At 47.7% G+C, this 21,921-nt stretch overlaps 1 protein-coding gene across 4 annotated transcripts in view; it reads right to left on the reverse strand.

Moving 5' to 3' along the window:
* The window catches only part of LOC140389792 (sodium-driven chloride bicarbonate exchanger-like), a 548,473-nt gene that overhangs the window by 159,607 nt on the left and 366,945 nt on the right, over positions 1-21,921 (reverse strand). For all 4 annotated transcript variants that reach the window (XM_072474332.1, XM_072474325.1, XM_072474340.1 and 1 more), the window contains 3 exons: positions 20,435-20,581; positions 2,395-2,495; positions 147-321 (listed from right to left, as the gene is read on the reverse strand). In XM_072474332.1, coding sequence (XP_072330433.1) covers positions 147-321; positions 2,395-2,495; positions 20,435-20,581 — 423 coding nt within the window. The remainder of the gene's footprint in view (positions 1-146; positions 322-2,394; positions 2,496-20,434; positions 20,582-21,921) is intronic.

The following is a 21,921-nucleotide window of genomic DNA, read 5'->3' on the forward strand; positions in this document are numbered from 1 at the left end:
ATATTGCCTTTCCATTGTTTGAACAACAATAGAGCAACTTTTTATCTTTTACGGATCACAAATACTATTCTCTGAATAAGCAAAGTAAAAAAAGGAAATTTTCAACAGTGCATTATTTTACCAGAAAATAAAATTATTAATCTTACGATGCAACCTTCTGTAGCTTCTCCAAGTAGCCCACCAAATGTGATAACAGGAGACATACAGGCACAGTAGAGGAATAGAAAGGATGCTACACATTGCAAGTTGACTGCATCCCTAAAGTCACTGCAGAAATATGGGATTTTTCTTTTGATATCTTCACATAATCCACCAAATATCCTGTTTTTTGGAAAAGCAAAAAATAGAAAACATATGGCTTTAAAACTCTAAATGACAATTATTCATTTACACAGGATAGCTTTTACTGATTTATAAATATGAAGCACTATGACCAAATGGTAAACATAAACTGCTGGAAATACTCAACGTGTCCGGCAGGATCTATGGAGAGAGAGACTCCTCTGAAGGTCATATTTCACTCAAAACATTAACTCTGTTTCTCTCTCCACAGATACTTCTGGAGCTAAGGATTTCCAGCACTTTTGGAAGTGTTTTAATTTCAGATTTCCAGGATTCACGGACTTTTGTTTTCAATTACATGGAAGGAATTCGCTGCAGTGGTGACCACATCTCTCGAGTAATGTGCATAGTTTTGGTCTGCCCATTTAAGAAAATACAATATTGCATTAGAATGTTCACTCAACTGATTCCTGGGAAGGGGTGTGGGGGTGGTGGTTATCCTATGAACAAATGTTGGACAGGCTGGGCCTGTATACAAAAAAAGTTTTAACGAATGAGAGGTGACCTCATTGAAACATACGACACCCTGAGGAGGCTTGAGAGAGTGAATGCTGAAAGGATGTTTCCGCTTGTAAGAGAGACCAGAACTAGGGGGCACAGTTTAAAAATAAGGGTGTCTCCCATTTAAGATGGGGGTGAGGAGAATGTATTTCTTGCCGGCGGTCACGAGTCTGTGGGGTATTCCCCAAAGAATGGTGGAGCCGGGGTCATTCAATATTTTTAAGGTGGATGGATTCTGGACTAACAAGAGACAGTGGTTCGCACTCCTGCTTCACAGCACCAAGGAGTGGGCTCAATTCTAGCCTTTATTGACTGTGTGGAGTTTGAACATTCTCCCTATCTGTGTGTGGGTTTTCTCCGGGTGCTCTGGTTTCCTCCCACAGGCCAAAGATGTGCAGGTTTGGTGGATTAGCCATGCTAAATTGCCTCTTAGTGTACAAAAGGTTAGGTGGGGTTATGGAGAAAGGGTGGGAGAGAGGGCCTAGGTAGGGTGTTCTTTCAGAGAGTCAGTTCAAACTCTATGGGCCAAATGGCCTCCTTCTGTACTGTAGGGAGCCTATGATTCTATGGAAGTCAAAGGGTATCGGAGAGAGGTGGACAAGAGGCATGAGGCCTTAATCAGATCAACCATGATCCAATTGAATGGTGGAACAAGCTCGAGGGGCCAAATTATATACTCTGCTCCTATTTCAGATGTTTGGAAATGTTTTTTGTCCTTCCGGTGCTTCAATTGGTTGAGGTAGAGACCAGCTCAGCCCTTCAGACCAAGATAATCTTAAGGTTAATTTGCAGTTTGTGCTGAGTTTGCTGATCTCAGCCAAAACTCTCGGCATTCGAAAGACTAAATTTAAACAGGGTTCCAACTCTTGATTGTTATCAAGTGACACTGCCACAAAGCACATTCATCGAGGATGGGGTTAGGCTCAGCTATGGTTCCTCGTGCAATTGAAAGTGTGTAAAATGACCACCTGGGGGAGGCACAGAACAGGTGCCCTGTATGCGAGCCCAAAATCACACTAGTTGGAAAAATCTTGCAATATCTCATTTTTGGATTTCCTCTGTCCTGCGCCAATGACACCTATGAGGCAAGGAGGTTTACATTAGGTATCGAAAAACAGAAAGCAGTCGAGAGGAACCCGCCAGGGGCGCAAAGCTAAATATAGCCCCTGTGAGGAGAGGGACACGCCCAGGCAGTGCCCTGACACTGCCCCTTGGTACCGTCAACCTGTTGGGGGAAGTGCAGGGATGCCCTGCTGGAGCCTCTTTTGGGGGGGGTGGGTCCGTTAAGTGGAGAGATGAGGTTGCCCGGTGCCCTTCTGGGGGGTGGGGAGGGGGGAAGCCCAATGTCTATGTTGGTGTGGAGAGCTACATGCCTGTTTTCTCGCCCCAGCCAGCACTCTGTGCACAGAGTGCAGAATTCCACCCAATGGACAAAGACGAGCATAATCGTATATTACCTTTCAATTGAGCAACTATTAAGAAACCCTAATATTTTTTGGATTGCATAACATAAAGCACAGTTGTCTTAACATGAATGTTGCCTTCACCAACCTTCCTGTTCTCTGTAACTCAGGTCCACTATGTCCTTCAAATGGATCAGGGTCCCCATGAGCTGTGGTTCCATTTGGAATTCCTGGAGTTTTTCTTTTTTCCTGCGTAAGTTACAAGAGAAAATAGCAGCAAAATACAGAAATTCAAGGTCCCAAGGTTGAACTTCTAATCGAAGAAGTTGGTATAAAAATGTCAAAAGCTAATATTTCTGTGCACACTATTTTTACAGAAGCATTAATCCATCTGGTAAAGAGTACATAAAGAAATGAAAATATTAGTATGTTAAATTCATCAGTCAACGTTAGACTCACAATCTATCAATTTGTGTTTGTGATGAACATTGCAACTGCATACGAGCCACCAGAAACCGATAACTGTAGAATGCAAAATACAGCTGGCAAGACAAAGACAAAGCCATTCCTGTCCTTGACACACACTGCCCAGCAGGGGGAGCTCTGCAAATGTGTGCAGAGGTCTATTTCCCCAGATCATATTTGTTAATCATGGGAGAATGAAGGTGAGAATGTTTTTTCTACAGAAGAACCTGGGGTGCGATCTACCGGCCGCATTACACCCGAAAGGCAGCGCGGCATGGTGCAATGTGACCGGTAGATGTTGGGAGATTCCACTTCTGGGATCTAACCGGCTCACCACGCCTCGCGAGATCTAGCGCAATCGCACGAGATGTTGTGACGTCAATCCCGCCCATTGTGCCAGGATCACTTTTTGGCAAATTCCCACGATCCATCCAAGGCATTGGGATCCAACCCTTTCACCTTGGAGATCTCAGAAGTGCCTTTCAGTGCTGGTCTCCACAAACTGTGAACAGACGGAACGGCACTTGTGAGGGTCTCCCAGGGAATCAGAGGCCAACAGGTGCTTGTCCTCTAGGCAGGGTGGCACCCTGACACTGCTGGTACCACCTGGGTGCCTTGGCATAGCCAGACTGGCACACTAATAGTGCCACCTGGGTGCCTGCCTGGCACTCCCAATGGGGCACTGCCAGCTGGGAGGGGAACTGCCAAGGTGCCACGCTGGCATATTTCCAACACTGCATATCGGACCTGGGGGGGAACTGCACGATTGCGGGGGGGTTGTGGAGGGGGGGGGGGCAGAGGGGCCTGAGGACCGCCTTACTGGTGAATTGGGGCTCTGGGGATCGCGTCAGGGGTCCCAATCTCTCCCTGCACTGAGGAGCTCCGGCGAGCAAGAGCGGCACAGTAGCACATTGGTTAGAACTGTTGCTTCACAGCGCCAGGGACCCGGGTTCGATGCCCAGCTTGGGTCACTGTCGTGCGGAGTCTGCATGTTCTCCCCGTGTCTGCGTGGGTTTCCTCTGGGCGCTCCAGCTTCCTACCACAAGTCCCAAAAGATGTGCTTGTTAGGTGAATTGGAAATTTTGAATTCTCACTCAGTGTATCTGAACAGGTGACTGACTATGGCAACTAGGAGATTTTCACAGTAACTTCATTGAAGTGTTAATGTAAGCCAAATAAAGAATTTATTAATTTGTCATTGGCAATAGCCTTCAGCTGTAAAGCTAGTGACTGTTCACAGTCAAAGGGAGTGAAATTGAATTTCAGCATTGAAGCCACAGTCGTGCTCTGTCCTGGAAGTGTTTGGTGATGGGGCGGCACGGTGGCGCAGTGGTTAGCACTGCTGTCTTACGGCGCCGAGTATCCGCATTCGATCCGAGGCCCGGGTCACCGTCCGTGTGGATTTTGCACATTCTCCCTGTATCTGCATGGGTTTCACCCTCACAACCCAAAGATGGGCAGGGTAGGTGGATTGGCCACGCTAAATTGCCCCTTAATTGGAAAATTTTTTTTTTTAAAGGAAGTGTTTAGTGGGACAGACCGGCTGCAGCTTGCCTCTGTATGGGTCTCAACAATATTTAAAGGTGCCTTGAAGGTCTCACAGATGCAAAGCCCCTCATCCCACCGGCCCAGGGCGACCCTGCTCCCTCGCCCATTCTGCCCCTCCTCCAGCACAGGCAGCAGCTCCAGTGTCCTGAGCTGCATGCCGGAAAATGGAAATGGCTACTCGCCTCCTCACTTACCCTCAGACGTCATTGCGACAGCTTCACATTTTAAAAAAGGAGCACGAAACATCTGCGTGATTTCTCGTTTGCGGGTTGGGTAATTCCCGGGAGACCACTGATAGGTTAACTAAGATTTTCAAGATTTAGACTGATAGATTTTTGTTGGGTAAAGGCATCAAATATGTGGATTTAAGGCAGATAAATGGAGTTGAAGCAGACCAGCCGCAATCTAATCCAATGGTGGAATAGAACTGAAGGTTTGGATAACCTACTCTTATACTCCTGCATTACTTGTGGTTTCATTACAGAATGTGAGCAAGTTTGAAGCTAAGATTTATTTTTTTTATTGTACATTATAGCCTGATTTGGTGTGGCTCCACACCACCAGTGGAGCTTGGTGGCAGCAAGTGTGCTTCATGAGATTGGACACAGGTGATTTGCATGTTGTATATTGCAGTCAGGAAAAATGAATTAGGTGGTTGTGCTAATGCAACACTCCAATCCCAATGGCATATTTTAATTTTATTAATAGGTCCCAAATTCATCCCTAGGTTCTGGGTTCAAGTCCTACTCCAGGGCTTGAGTACAGGGCTCAAGTACTGCAGGACCTCTGCCCTGTCGGATGTGCCACTTTTCAGAGGAAACATTAAACCGGAGCTTGATCTACCTACTCAGATGAATGTAAACGATCCCATAACACTATTTCGAAGCAGCGCAGTGGAGTTATTCCATGTGTCCTGCCCGATATTTATCCCCCAATCAACATCACCAAAAATACAAATTGGCTGGTCCTCATCACATCGCTGTTTTGAGCATTTGTGTTGGCTGCCATGTTTCCTACTTTACAGCAGAGACTAAAATCCAAAAAGTGCTTCATTGACTGTAAAGCACTTTGAGATGGTTCTTTTTTCCCTTAGTCTGAAAAATGTTGTTAAAAATTATTCAGCAGCTTATTTATTTACATTTTATTGTAAATGGCTGTTCTTTAAATCACGAACATTCTCAGAACTTCTCAGATAAACAGCATTTACTTGAGGAAAAACCTGAATGGTAATGGCTTATGTCATCAACATTTATACATTATACTCAATTATCCCGATCATTCCCACATTGCCACAAAGCGGAAACATTGCAAATAGCAGGTGCTGGCACAGAGGCTGTATTTCTGAAGTGTTGAACTAAATTTGAATATTTTGAAAGTGAAAGTTTGCCCGAGTTACATTTTTAAAAATTAATTCCGAATTTGGTTTTTAAATGAAGTGGAAGAAACATCAATTCAGGAATCCTCTGACAGCACGGGAAAATAGTTTTCAAGTTCTGCATTCAGAAAATCATCCTGATACAAACTGAGAGATTTTACACTCAGCACATTGCTCAGAGTCCAGCTTCCAAGGAGTAGTTGTAGGAAAAATATCAAGCCAGAATATGCTGAAAAAATGATGGCATGTGGACAATGCACACCATTATTAATGAGCAAATCAGCCAGAAAATTTAGAATTAAGAGTCACACTGGGAACCATGAATCTCCAGAATCTGCTCGTTGATTTGTTCCGCTCCGTCAGTTTCTTTAGACAAACAGCATCTTGCCCTACCCTCCCTAATATATTTTACAAGATCTTGCTGTGTCTACACATCAGTTCTCACCACAGAAAGTCAAGTCTAGTAATTAATCGCATAATTATGTTTTTAATCACTTAATAATTGTAGACGACTGCCCAAAACCTATCTGGTACATAAAATGAGCTATAAAAGTGTGGTGTCTCCGTCTTTCAGTCAATTAATTATTTTTGAAGATTTTTAAAATGTCAAATTTTAAATTGTTACATTTCTATCTTGCCTTTTCTCTCTTCTCTTTCCCTTTTCTCTTAACCCAAGCTTTGTTTCCCTCTCTTATTTCCATTTCTGTACCTGATTAAAAATGGAATTCACCCAAACTAATTCACTTGCCTTCTCCATACATTCTCAGTTTATTTCTCATGCCTTCTCATTGGTTTAGAAACCAGCTAAAACATTAAGCCCATGATCCTGATGGCTGCCTCGCAGCAATTTAATGATGGAACCAGTGTTCATTGTTTTAAGGTAATCAGATGGCTGACAATTCTAGTACCAGCAGCGCCACTCGGGAGCGGTGGTGTTATAGCCCCCACGAAGACCACAGGGAAAGCCATTGTTGATCTCCCCACAGGACTCGTGGAGTACGAACTTCTCAGATAAGGGGCAGAGGCCACCTAATGGGGCTCGCTATAAACAAACAGAAAAGCCGGCCCGAAGCAGGGCCTGGTGTGGTTAGTCCCAGCAATGACTGTACTCGGAGCGAGTTGCTGCTTTGAGCAGAATATTGTATCTAATTACATAAACCTCTGTTCTCTTATTGCTGTGTTTCTCAGGTTAAGAAAGATAGCCACTGCTGAGACTATAGGCATTCCTACCACAATCAGGAGTCCAAGTAGGTCCAGGGTGGGGATCTCAATGAGGTGATGAGGGGGTCAGGAGGTGGAAGATTGGTTCTAGAGGCTGGAGGGGGAGGGCTAATGGGGGGGGGATGACATGGGGCGCGCATCTGATGGGTCCAGGGAGCCTACAAAGGAGGTCTAAAGCCCCCTTGCCCGGCACCAGCCCACGCAGCTAAAGATGTCAAGCTTCCCACATGGCTTGGGTTCCACCGCAGTAGGTAAATTACAAGTAGTGAAAGGTGAGGCCCTTAAGTTATCATTAATTGGCCACGTAAGGGCTTCAATGGGACCAAAGGTGAGCCGACGCACCATCCAACATCTCCGCCATCCCTGTATAATTCACAGAGGTCAGGGGTGGGCAGTTCGGTGGCAGGAAGGTCACCCATTGGATTTTGCATGCTTCCCCCACCTTCAAACAGGTCAATGAGGGAGTGTAAAATCCAGCCCATAGAATCTTAGAGCAGTCACAGCACAGAAGGACGCCATTCAGTAAATTGTATCTGTGCCAGCTCTCCACAAGAGCAATTTACCCACCTCCCACCTTTTCCCTGGCGCCATGCTGATTTTTCTCTTCCGATATTTATCCAATAGAGATTTCCGATGTCGGCCACGGAGTAAGTGGTCGCACATTTGGTGGCTCGCTCCCACTCCAGGTGGAATTTCCTTTTTCACCTGATTTAAGGGGTGTTTGCTGGTGTAAGGTGCAGGAGCACTGAGGTTAGAAGCACTCCATCAGTGGAGCCGGTTTATGGCTTACCAGACAAGGAGTGTAACGAGCAAGATGCAGCAGCCTGGGTACCTTATTCGAAGTACGACACAGGAAAGATGGCGCAGGGTGCTGGGGCGTCTTTGCCTGCGAAGTGGTCCACTGAGCAACTTGTGGACTTTTTAAATGCGAAGTTCCAGCACGTGAAGGACATTCTGAGGGTGGACTGGAGATATTCGGTGGCCTGAGGAGGCGTTATTAAAGGAGAGGCAGAAGCTCCAGATGGAGTTTGGGCTGGTGTCTGCAGGAAAGGCGGTGGGACAATTGCTTAGAGCCAGGGGGGCAATATATGAGCACGGGAAGAAAGCGAGCAGGATGCTTGCGCACTAGATGAGGAAGCAGGCAGTGGCGAGAGAGATTGGAAAGGGTGAGAGATGAGAGGGGCATGGTTGTCTCAGAGCCGGATAGAGTGAACGGGGCTTTTGAGGCCTTTATCGGAGTCTCTGTAACACGGAGCCTCCAGTGGGGGATGAAAAGAGTGATGTGTTGGGTACTCTGGATCTGTGGAGACTGCGTTTACCTGAGCAGTAACATAGACAGGCTACCAACACTTGTAATAGTACAACTCTATTTTATTTAACTAAGAGCTGTTAAACATACTTGCACTGTGGGTCGACACTATGTTAGATTGACTGAAGACCTATGCCTAACCTGACCAGCCTATACTGCTAGCACATGGTGGATGTTTGTGCTACTGACTGCGGGCTCTGTCTGTCTCAGAGGCTGCATCCCGAATGAGCGGGAAAACTAGTGCCCTGTCTTTATAGTGACCGTGCCCTAACTGGTGATTGGCTGCTGTGTTGTGTGTGTTGATTGGTCTTGCAGTGTGTCAGTCAGTGTGTGTCTCTGCACCATCATATACTGATGTGTATATTATGACAAAGAGGAGGCGTTTTTTTGGATGAGTTGGAGTTCTGAGGCAAAGGTGCAGGGACTGAGGGCCCTGATTGGGCTGAGGGAGGTGAAGGATTGTGTGGGGGCGGGGAAGGCCCCAGGGCCGGATGGGTTCCCAATCGAGTTTTACAAGAAGTTTGGGTTGGAGCTGGGGCCCCTGCTAGTTGAGATGTACAATGAGTCGATGGTGATGTGAGGAGCTCCCCCTCACGCTGTTGCAGGCCTCGATGGCTCTCATTTTAAAGAAAGACAAAGACCCGGAGCAGTGTGGATCTCGCTGTTGAATGTAGATGCGAAGTTGTTGGCAAAGGTGCTTGCGACACGGATAGAGGACTGCATGCCTGGGGTGATAGGGGAGGATCAGACGGGGTTTGTGAAGCAGCAGAAGCTGTCGGCAAATGTACAGAGGCTGGTTAATGTTATTATGATGCCTTTGGAGAGCAAAAAAGTGGAAGTGGTGGTGGCAACGGACGCGGAGATGGCTTTCGATCGGGTCGAATGGGCGTATCTTCGAGGTGTTGGGTCGCTTCGGGTTTGGCAGATATTTGTGGATTTGATTCGGCTGCTGTATAAGGCGCCCAAGGCAAGTGTTCGGATGAACAAGGTCAGCTCGGATTATTTTGGGTTACACCGAGAGATGAGGCAGTGCTGTCTGCTTTCTTTGCTGCTCTTTACCCTAGCAATTGAGCCGCTGCCAATGGCGCTTTGGGGTCGAGGAGGTGGAGGTGGATTCAGCGGGAGGGGGCTGAGCACCGAGTTTATTTGTCTGCAGATGACCTCCTCCTGTTGTATATTTTGGATCCAGTTGGGTGTTTCGATAGGATCGTGGGGATTCTGGGGAGTTTGGCCATTTTTCAGGGTAGAAACTGAATATGGAAAAAATCGAGGTGTTCCCAATTAATGAGTGGGAACAGGAGGAGGCTGGGGGAATTGCTGCTTTGGTTGGTGGGGGCGAATTTTTGCTACCTTGGGATACAGGTGGCAGGGAGTTGGGCCCAGCTGCACAAGCTGAACGTGGCACGGCTGCTGGAGGGAATGAAGGCAGGCTTTAATTTCATAGACGTAATTTCATAGAATTTACAGTGCAGAACGAGGTCATTCGGCCCATCGAGTCTGCACCGGCTCTTGGAAAGAGCACCCTACCCAAGGTCCACACCTCCACCCTATCCCCACAACCCAACGACCCCACCCAACACTAAGGGCAATTTTGTACACTAAGGGCAATTTATCATGGCCAATCCACCTAACCTGCACATCTTTGGATTGTGAGAGGAAACCGGAGCACCCGGAGGAAACCCACGCACACACGGGGAGGATGTGCAGACTCCGCACAGACAGTGACCCAAGCCGGAATCGAACCTGGGACCCTGGAGCTGTGAAGCAATTGTGCTACCCACAATGCTACAATGCACGTGGGTTGTGCTGCCACTGTCTTTGGTAGGTCGGGTACTGACGGTGCAGCCAACGTTTTTGTTTGCATTCCAGAACCTTCCAATTTATGTTCCCAAGTCCTTTTTTAGGAAGGTTAATGGGATGATTTTGGTTTGTGTGGATGGGGAAGGCTGCGCAAGTTGGAGGGTGCTCTTGGAGAGGGATCAACATGGGGCGCAGTTAGCATTAAGACCATAAGACATAGGAGCGGAAGTAAGGTCATTTGGCCCATCGAGTCCACTCCACCATTCAATCATGGCTGATTTCAACTCCATTTACCCGCTCTCTCTCCATAGCCCTTAATTCCTCGAGAAATCAAGAATTTATCAACTTCTGTCTTAAAGACACTCAACGTCCCGGCCTCCACCGCCCTCTGTGGCAATGAATTCCACAGACCCACCACTCTCTGGCTGAAGAAATTTCTCCTCATCTCTGTTCTAAAGTGACTCCTGTCATGATATTCAAACACACATCACAACACACACATCATGATAGACAGACCAACAGACCAATTAGCACACATAACACGACAGCCAATCACAGACACGAGCAGACACAGTATAAGACAAGAAGCACGACACCTGCTGGCCAGTCCATCTGGAGACAGGACAAGGCCAGGACCTCATTAACAAGACACTCACACAGTCACCACGTGCTGAGTACCAAGTCAGATGTGTAAATAACTAGTTGGAATAAAACTGCGTTGTACCAATCGCAACCGTGTTGGTTCGTCTGTACCTCAGAGCACCCAACACCACATGGTACCAGTGAGTGAATCGATCCTTACCAGCAAATCTGCCATCCTGAGCCATGGACACCCACAACAAACCGCAGCCGTTGCAAGTCGCTGGGAACCTAGGCACCAATTGGAAGCTCTTCAAGCAGCGATTCGAACTGTTCATGCGAGTCAACGGAAAACAGGGCGCCTCGGACGAAACAAAGATTGCCATGCTCCTCACTACCGCAGGTCAGCACGCCCTCGATGTATACAACTCTTTGGTGTTCGCGGAAGGCGAGAACAAATCTAAATATGACATGGTCCTCCTCAAGCTCGACCAGCACTTCAACGTTGAGGTCAATGAAAGCTTTGAGAGGGATATCTTTCAGCAGCGCCTACAAGGTAAGGATGAGCTCTTTCAGCCCTTCCTGATGCACCTCCGCATACCCGCGCAGTCCTGCGGTTACGGCACCACCTCAGAGTCCATGATCCGGGACCAGATCGTTTTTGGCGTTGCCTCCAGTGGCCTACGCCAGCAGCTTCTAAAAATTAAAGGCCTGACCTTAGCATCTGCAGTTGAAGCCTTTGTCCTGCATGAAAATGAGACCAGCCGCTATGCCCAATTTCAGGCGACCGAATCGGCACGGAGGGGGTCCCAAGCGATCGAATCGGCAAGCCAGGCCGCATCCAGGCAATCGAGTTTCTCCCGGCCCGTGGCCCGGACGAGGGCGGCCGTTTCGCGCGCTTTTTGAGGCCTCCTGCGTTTGTGCACGCCAAAACCTACGGCAACACTGAGGGACGTGCTGCACAGGCGCGCCGGACGCAAGACCGAACTGCGCATGCGCAGTGGCGTAACGAACGCCATGACGTCATGACGTGTGGCAACTGTGGAGCTGCACATGTAAAAGGGCAATGTCCTGCAAAAACCCGACAATGCCTACGCTGTGACAAGATGGGCCACTACGCTGCCTACTGTCGAGCGGCTCAACCTGTGGGTCTTCCACATCTCCAACAACCTCGCAGACACGTGCGGACATTCCAGCCTCCACATCACGACATCCAAACCGACGACACAGATGACCAAGACGCCTTCCGGGTTGCGGTCATTGATGCGAACCGGGTCAACACCATCAATCCGGCTGATGAATGGAGTGCCACCCTGACGGTCAACCGATCGCCGATCACTTTCCGCCTGGACACTGGCGCCTCCGCCAACCTCATAGCATGGTCAGCATTCTATGCCATGAAGGTCAGACCACCAATCCAGCCATCCCGGTGTAAGATGGTCGACTACAACGGGAACGTTATCCCGGCCATGGAATCCTGCCAGCTCCAGGTGACACACAAAACACACACGGCCACACTCTCGTTCGAGATAGTTGGCTCATCGAAGGACTCCCTGCTGGGCGCACAGGCATGTAAGGCTCTCCACCTTGTGCAACAAATTCTCTCTCTCTCTCCAGACGGCACGTCTGACTTCCCGGATGCAGAGTTCAACGCACAGCTCCAATCGCTCCTCGCCCATAACCAGGAGGCATTCGAAGGCATGGGAACACTGCCATGCACCTACCGAATTCGCCTCAAGCCGGACGCCATCCCGGTCATTCACGCACCTCGCAGGGTTCCTGCGCCACTTAAAGACCCCTCAAGCTGCGGCTGCAGGATCTCCAGGACCAAGCGGTCCTATCCAGGGTCACGGAGCCCACGCCATGGGTCAGCTCCATGGTGTGTGTCACGAAGCCCTCTGGCGAGCTCCGCATCTGTATAGATCCCAAAGACCTCAATAATAACATTATGCGGGAACATTATCCCATACCCAAACGGGAGGAGATCACCAGTGAAATGGCCCAAGCGAAGATATTCACGAAACTGGATGCTTCTAAAGAATTTTGGCAGATCCAACTGGACCCGTCCAGCCGAAAGCTATGTACCTTCAACACCCCTTTCGGCAGATTCTGCTACAACCGGATGCCATTTGGCATCATCTCGGCATCCGAGGTCTTCCACAGAATCATGGAGCAGATGATGGAAGGCATCGAAGAGGTGCGCGGATATGTGGACGATGTCATCACCTGGTCCACCACACCGCAGGAGCACATACATCGTCTCCAACGCGTTTTTGCCCGCATACGGGAAAACGGCCTGCGCCTCAACCGAGCCAAGTGTGCCTTTGGCCAGTCGGAATTGAAGTTCCTGGGGGACCATATCTCCCGGTCAGGGGTCCGTCCGGATGCAGACAAGGTGAGCGCCATCACAGCCATGCCGCAGCCGGCCGACAAGAAGGCTGTCCTAACTTCCTTGGCATGGTCAACTTCCTAGGGAAATTCATTCCCAACCTTGCCTCCCACACAACGACTCTGCGCCACCTCGTCAAAAAATCTACAGAGTTCCAGTGGCAACACACACACACCAGCTGGAATGGGAGGAGCTCAAACACAAACTCACCACGGCACCAGTGTTGGCGTTCTTCGACACGTCTCTTCCCACCAAAGTCTCAACTGATGCCAGCCAATCCGGCATTGGAGCAGTGCTCCTGCAGTGGTATGACACGTCGTCATAGGCCCCGGTTGCCTATGCGTCGCGGGCCATGACCCCCACAGAGCAGCGCTACGCGTAAATCGAAAAAGAATGCCTGGGCTTGCTAACCGGTTCAGACAAGTTCCACGATTACGTCTATGGTCTTCCACGGTTCACGGTCGAAACTGACCACCACCCCCTGGTCAGCATAATAAACAAGGACCTGAACGAGATGACCCCTTGCCTCCAGCGCATCCTACTTAAACTCAGGAGGTACGACTTCCAACTGGTCTACACTCCAGGGAAGGACCTCATCGTGGCGGATGCCCTAACCAGAGCAGTGAGCACGCCGCCAGATGCGGAGGGGTTCGTATGTCGAGGCACATGTGGCCTTGACAGCGGCAAATCTGCCGGCTGTCGACGCCAGTCTGGCCCGCATCCGCCGAGAGACAGCGGCCGACCCCCTTTTACAGCGAGTGATGCGCCACATGACGGGAGGATGGCTCAAAGGGCAGTGCCCGCAGTTCTATAATGTACGAAACGACCTAACCATCATTGATGGGATCCTTCTGAAGCTGGACCGGATTGTGATTCCGCACAGGATGCGCCAGCTGGTTCTCGATCAAATACACGAAGGCCACTTGGGGGTCGAGAAGTGCAGACGGAGGGCCCGAGAGGCGGTATACTGGCCGGGCATCAGTGACGATATTGGCAACATGGTGATCAACTGTACAACCTGCCAAAGGTTTCAGCCGGCGCAACCTCCTGAGACGCTTCTGCCCCATGAGCTGGTGACGTCCCCCTGGGCGAAGGTGGGTGTCGACCTATTTCACGCACTTGGCATGGACTATGTTATCATAATGTGGAGATGCCGGCGTTGGACTGGGGTGAGCACAGTACGAAGTCTTACAACACCAGGTTAAAGTCCAACAGGTTTGTTTCGATGTCACTAGCTTTCGGAGCGCTGCTCCTTCCTCAGGTGAATGAAGAGGTATGTTCCAGAAACACATATATAGACAAATTCAAAGATGCCAAACAATGCTTGGAATGCGACCATTAGCAGGTGATTAAATCTTTACAGATCCAGAGATAGGGTAACCCCAGGTGAAAGAGGTGTGAATTGCATCAAGCCAGGACAGTTGGTAGGATTTCGCAGGCCAGATGGTGGGGGATGAATGTAATGTGACATGAATCCCAGGTCCCGGTTGAGGCCGCACTCATGTGTGCGGAACTTGGCTATAAGTTTCTGCTCAGCGATTCTGCGTTGTCGCGCGTCCTGAAGGCTGCCTTGGAGAACGCTTATCCGGAGATCAGAGGCTGAATGCCCTTGACCGCTGACCCCATCTCTGGATCTGTAAAGATTTAATCACCTGCTAATGGTCGCATTCCAAGCATTGTTTGGCATCTTTGAATTTGTCTATATATGTGTTTCTGGAACATACCTCTTCATTCACCTGAGGAAGGAGCAGCGCTCCGAAAGCTAGTGACATGGAAACAAACCTGTTGGACTTTAACCTGGTGTTGTAAGACTTCGTACTATGTTATCATAGTGGACTACTTCTCCAATTACCCAGAAGTCATACGCCTGCACGATCTCACGTCGTCTGCTGTCATCAGGGCATGCAAAGACACCTTTGCTCGCCACGGCATTCCGATGATTGTCATGTCGGACAATGGGCCCTGTTTTGCCAGCCATGAATGGTCGTCCTTTGCGGCCTTGTATGGCTTCACACACGTGACGTCCAGCCCTCTGCATCCCCAGTCCAATGGAAAGGCGGAGAAGGGCGTTCTCATTGCCAAGCGGCTCCTCTGCAAGGCTGCTGCTGCCGGATCGGACTTCTACCTCGCCCTGCTGGCCTATCGCTCGGCCCCACTAGCCACGGGTCTCTCGCCAGCACAGCTGCTGATGGGTCGCGCCCTCAGAACCACTGTGCCTTCCATCCTGGCACCAACAATAGACCATGCTCCGGTACTGCATAGGATGCAACTGCAGCGCGATCGCCAGAAGAGATCGTACGACACAAGGGCAACTGATTTTCCCTACCTGGCCCCTGGAGACAACGTCCGCATTCACCTACCAGACGGTGGCTGGTCAGCACCTACCGAAGTTCTCCGACGTGTGGCTCCCCGCTCGTTCCTGGTATGCATGCCGGATGGATCCGTGCGTAGGCGCAATCGCCGAGCCCTTCGCCTACTTCCAGGCTCGCAACGGAACCATACACAGACGCCGTGTCCTCCACTGGTTCCTGGTAGCGACTTCGCGGAGCTGCCATATACCATGCCCCTTCTATCGCCGTCCGTGGCCAGGCTCGCACCTCAGCCGGTGGTTCTCGACCCACCCTTGAGGCGGTCAACCCGAATTCGTCGCCCACCTACTAGACTGGACTTATGAGACTGTTCACACGTCACATTTTAGCAACTACTGTATTGTAACATGTCACTGTTTTATTGTTCCAGTCCTCGTTTGATCGGTCCAAATTACAACGTTCTTCTTCTTTTGTTATGGTACAACCTCGTTAGCATGTCACACCTGACATCGCCCCTTGTATATAGTTACGCCACATGTACATGCTGTAAATATCACGCACACACACCTTTAGCTGCACTCAGGACACATTTATATTTATAACCACGTAGGCACATAATCTTGTAAAAAAGAGGGGTGTCATGATATTCAAACACACATCACAACACACACATCATGATAGACAGACCAATTAGCACACATAACACGACAGCCAATCACAGACAAGAGCAGACACAGTATAAGACAAGAAACACGACACCTGCTGGCCAGTCCATCTGGAGACAGGACAAGGCCAGGACCTCATTAACAAGACACTCACACAGTCACCACGTGCTGAGTACCAAGTCAGATGTGTAAATAACTAGTTGGAATAAAACTGCGTTGTACCAATCGCAACCGTGTTGGTTCGTCTGTACCTCAGAGCACCCAACACCACAACTCCCTTTTATTCTAAGGCTGTGCCCCCGGGTCCTAGTCTCCACTGCTAATGGAAACAACTTCCCTACGTCCATCCTATCTAAGCCATTCATTATCTTGTAAGTTTCTATTAGATCTCCCCTCAACCTCCTAAACTCCAATGAATATAATCCCAGGATCCTCAGACGTTCATCGTATGTTAGGCCTACCATTCCTGGGATCATCCGTGTGAATCTCCGCTGGACCCGCTCCAGTGCCAGTATGTCCTTCCTGAGGTGTGGGGCCCAAAATTGCTCACAGTATTCTAAATGGGGCCTAACTAATGCTTTATAAAGCTTCAGAAGTACATCCCTGCTTTTATATTCCAAGCCTCTTGAGATAAATGACAACATTGCATTTGCTTTCTTAATTACGGACTCAACCTGCAAGTTTACCTTTAGAGAAGCTCATTGCTGAGCTTGTTGAATTACTACTGGGCAGCAAGGATTGCAAAGGCTAGGATTGGTCAGTGGAGGAGGGGTCGGTTTGGGGGTGGATGGAGGCGGCCTCCTGTAAAAGATCCAGCTGAGGGCACTGTTGTTGGCATCCCTTCCAGTCTCGTCTGTTAGATATTCCACAAGCCCGGTGTTGGTATCAGCATTGAGGGTTTTGGCCAGTGTTGGCAGTACGTTGGATTGGAAGGCATGCAGCTGTGGGCTCCGATTTGTGACAATCATAGGTTTGCAGCGGTGGGATTGGATGCGAGGTTACAGGGGTGGCGGCAGGTATGGGTAGACTGTTTAGGGATTTGTTTGTGGGACAAGTTTGCAGACCTGGATGAGCTGGAGGGGACGTACCAGTTACCAAAGGGGAATAGGTTCAGGTATCTACAGATTGGGACTTTATTAGGAAGGAGGTGCCGTTGTTCCTGGTGCTGCCGCCCTCGGTGCTGCAGAATAAGCTTCTATCCGAGGATTAAATTGGGGAGGACAGGGTTGTGGACCTGTATGGGGAGCAGATGAAGAGGGACGGTGCTCCTGTGCAGAAAGTTAGTTGTACGTGGGAGGAGGAGTTGGGAGGGGCGTTATGGCCGGAGTGTGGAGGGAAGCTCTGCGGACAGTGAATGTGTCCTCGTCGTGTGCTACACTAAGTCTTATTCAATTTAAGGTGATGCATAGAGCCCACGTGACGGTATCCAGGATGAGTCAGTTCTTTCCACGGGTGGAGGGCAGGTGTGGGCATTGTGTGGGGGCGGGCAACCATATAGATGTGTTTTGGGCGTGTCCGAGGTTGAGGAGGTTTTGGAAGGGTTTCTCGGATGCAATATCAACGATTCTGGGGGTAGAGGTAGCTTTGAGTCTGGTAGTGGCGATGTTTGGAATGTCGGGGGATCCAGGAGTAGAGGCGGGGAGAGAGGCCAATGTCTTGGCTTTTGCCTCCCTGATAGCCTGGAGATGGATTCTGATGTATTGGTGGGACTCAGAGCTGCCGAAGGCAGGGGTGTGGGTGAGTGATTTAGTAGAGTTCCTGCATTTGGAAAAGAGCAAGTTCGCCATTTGGGGGGCAGAGGAGTGCTCACCTGGAGGTGAAAGCTGTTTATCAACTTCTCTAAGGGTTATTGAATTGTCCGCTGGCTGGGGGGGGGGGGTTGCTTTACTTTTTGTTTGGATGCAGTTGAGGGGGGCAAAACGTTGGAAAAGGGAGGCGGGTGCCAGGGTGGTAGCGAGCTGAGCGGGGGATGTTGGTTGGGGGGAGGTTCAAGGAAGGGTGAAGTGTGTTACCTGTTGCTGAGGTTGGCTTTTGTATTTTTGTGATTATGTATATATTTAAAATGCCTTCAAAACAAAAAAGAAATTCATCTAATTCTCTTTTGAAGGTTTCAATTGAATTTGCCTCCACCACTGTCTCAGGCAAAGCTTTCCAGATGCTGACCACTCATTGAACATAGAACATAGAACATAGAACAATACAGCGCAGTACAGGCCCTTCGGCCCATGATGTTGCACCGAAACAAAAGCCATCTAACCTACACTATGCCATTATCATCCATATGTTTATCCAATAAACTTTTAAATGCCCTCAATGTTGGCGAGTTCACTACTGTAGCAGGTAGGGCATTCCATGGCCTCACTACTCTTTGCGTAAAGAACCTACATCTGACCTCTGTCCTATATCTATTACCCCTCAGTTTAAAGTTATGTCCCCTCGTGCCAGCCATATCCATCCGCTGGAGAAGGCTCTCACTGTCCACCCTATCCAACCCCCTGATCATTTTGTATGCCTCTATTAAGTCTCCTCTTAACCTTCTTCTCTCCAACGAAAACAACCTCAAGTCCATCAGCCTTTCCTCATAAGATTTTCCCTCCATACCAGGCAACATCCTGGTAAATTTCCTCTGCACCCGCTCCAAAGCCTCCACGTCCTTCCTATAATGCGGTGACCAGAACTGTACGCAATACTCCAAATGCGGCCGTACCAGAGTTCTGTACAGCTGCAACATGACCTCCCGACTCCGGAACTCAATCCCTCTACCAATAAAGGCCAACACTCCATTGGTTAAACCAGTTTTTCCTCATGCCACCGCCATTGTTTCTTTTGCCAAGTACCTTAAACCAGTGTCCTCTGGTTCCCCATCCTTCCATTATCTGGAACATTTTCTGACTATCCACTCTGACCAGAGCTCTCATGATTTTGAACATCTCTATCAATTCTCACCTTAGTTTTCTCTTCTACAAGTAGAACAGCTCCAGAATCTCCAACCTATCCAAGTAACTGAAGTGCCTCATCCCTGGAACCACTCATGAATCTTCTCTATGCTCTCTCAATGCCTCCACATTCTTCTTAATGTGGTACTTAGAGCCAGACACAATGCTCCAGTTGAGATTGAACCAGTGTTTTATACAGAGTTATCATAACTTCCTTCCTTTGTAATCTTATGCCCCTATTTACAAAACCCAGTATCCCATATGCTATATTAACTATTTTCTCAACCTGCCTTGCCACCCTCAATCGTCTCTGCACATATACCCCCGATTCCTCTGCTTTTGCACTGCCATTAGAATTCATATTGAATTAATTTAATTTAGAACTTTTGGTGAAAGTGCTCAAAAATGCATAGAATGATTTTTTTTCTTTATTCAGTACTGTTACATAGCATATTTTTGCCATTAGAAATTTTAATTGTTGAGTAAAAATGGCAGTTGAAAGGCTTTTGTTTATTAAAGATAATGATAATAATCGCTTATTGTCACAAGTAGGCTTCAATGAAGTTACTGTGAAAAGCCCCTAGTCACCACATTCCGGCGCCTGTTCAGGGAGGCCGGTACGGGAATTGAACCCGCGCTGCTGGCCTTGTTCTGCATCACAAGCCAGCTGTTTAGCCCACTGTGCTAAAATGTTTCAAATCGAATTGATTTTCATGATTCTGCACAGGTATGCATGTCAAAATAGTTTTAAAATTATAATTATGATTCTATTAATTTCAGCTAATCAGAAAGTATAATTCCAGAGTGTGACACAGGAAGTATGATACCAGAGTTTTAAGGATAAAAACTGAATGTATTTAACATATGAAATCATGTTCAGAGTTCTGTCATTATTTTGGAGTTAATGATATCAACACCAATGCGATTCCAAGCCTCTAATTACTCTGAGGTGTATATTACACTTATTTATTTGGGTTACCATTACAGTTTATTCACACTTGTATCCCCAATCGATAAACATAATTACATTATTGAAGAAAAGTAAAAGATAGAAGGATGCATTGAGCAACTTATATTGAGCTCTGTGAGTTTTATCAATAGATGAGTTTGACTGTATTCAGTTTTATACTGTTAATTATCACAATATAAGCGTGTTTCTAACAGAATAATCATAATTTAACTTCATAATCTTTATTGTAACAAGTAGGCTTACATTAACAATGCAATGAAGTTACTGGGAAAACCCCTAGTTGCCACATTCTGGCACCTGTTCGGGTACACAGAGGGAGAACTCAGAATGTACAATTCACCTAAATCCTTTCGGGACTTGTGGGAGGAAACCGGAGCACCCGGAGGAAACCGACGCAGACACGGGGAGAATGTGCAGACTCCACACAGACAGTGACCCAAGCCGGGAATCGAACCCGGGTCCCTGGCTCTGTGACGCGACAGTGCTAACCACTGTGCTACCGTGCCGTCCATGAAAGAATTAAGTAAATATTTACCATTAGGTTCATATTGCTTTTCAACAAAAATTTAGAGCCATGTAGCAAGAGAAGTATCCGAGAACAATGACATGAAAACACACATACCTGGGAAGGTACACTTTTCGGTGGCTCTATTCGGATTGATGGGTCCCACTCTCCTGGTGGCAGAACGGTCACCTGATCAAGAAATTCATCCACACCAGCAACCAAATCATTACGATCTTTTGCTTTGTATGCAACATCGTGAAATACCTGCAATATAGTTGCAGAAACAAGGATCAATTGGACAAGGACTTTATGTGCACCAATTAGCTGTGGTTTAATGCTTGTGTTCTGGTATGCAGTACCTGTTTGTCTTACTGTCAACAATAATTTTGTGTTACAAATTTAGGGATAAGACTCCACACCAGAATGATCCTGCAGCTGGAAAATACATGATGTTAGCGCCTAGTGTAAGTGTGAACAGCTTTGCAGAAATAAAATTTTAAAAATATTTGTTAATTTTACAGCATCTTAAGATATGAATTTTAAATTATTTCTGTTGAAATTGTGCTACTGCATGTTTCAACTTAAATATGACAATAAAATAAATTCCTCTAAATGGAAAACTAATTTACACTTCAAAAAATTAATAAAACATCCTTTGAATTTTTATAAGAAATGTGGATGCATTAAATTAAATTTGTGCCATTGCCTTAATTCAATTGAGGAACATAGGAATTCACAGGACCAGAGAAGATCATTACGATCAATTAGCCAGCCCATAGTTTAGCCTTTAATCAGTTATATACTCAATACCTTCAGAATGTGATGAAATTCCTCAAAGCTTGTATTGTTTAAACTCAGATCCAAATTCGAAAGGGAAACAGAAAAAGGGAACTGAGAAAGAAAATAACTGTACTGGTTTCTAAGGAAACTAAGGTTGAAACATAGATTGGAACTTCTAGGGAGACCGAAACTGGTTGAAATCATATAAAACGACACAGAGTCATCAGAGCACAGAGGGGCGTGTTGATCCCAGTGGTGCAGTACAAGCAGGCTGAAGAAGACGGAGGGCGGTTAGACCCAGAAACTGAGAATCAGGAAATATATAGCTGCTGCAATTGTTTTTGTTACTGTTGTGTTATGTAATTTGGAATAACACAAGCTGCCACTTGATGCAGTTTTGAGTAAAAGATGCTCCAGACTTTGAAGTGAGTTCAATGTGTTTTATTGAACTATTAGCACAGTTCTCAATGAGTTCAACTCTCTGCTAAATGTAGTAACTTAGTCTAACTGAACCAGCCTTGCTCTAAGCCACATACTGGGGTGTGATGCTGCGGATACACCCTGTCTCACTCTGTAGATGTTGGTCTGTGGAAAGAGGCGAGGTGTGAGTGCCTCATCCCTTTTAAAGTGAGGTACCACCCCTTAGTGTCCTGACTGCTCATTGGTCATGTCCTGTTCTATGTGTTCATTCGCTGCATGTTTGCATATCATGACAGTTACTTGAAGATAAAATTGGTGGATCAACGCCATGCAAACTGTCTTAAGCAGAGTTGAGGTTGTGTAGACGTGCACCATTTTTTGGGAACTTGGGTTGGTTGTGCACT

Source organism: Scyliorhinus torazame, chromosome 2 (genome assembly GCF_047496885.1).
Source record: "Scyliorhinus torazame isolate Kashiwa2021f chromosome 2, sScyTor2.1, whole genome shotgun sequence".
NCBI classification, from domain to species: Eukaryota; Metazoa; Chordata; class Chondrichthyes; order Carcharhiniformes; family Scyliorhinidae; genus Scyliorhinus; species Scyliorhinus torazame.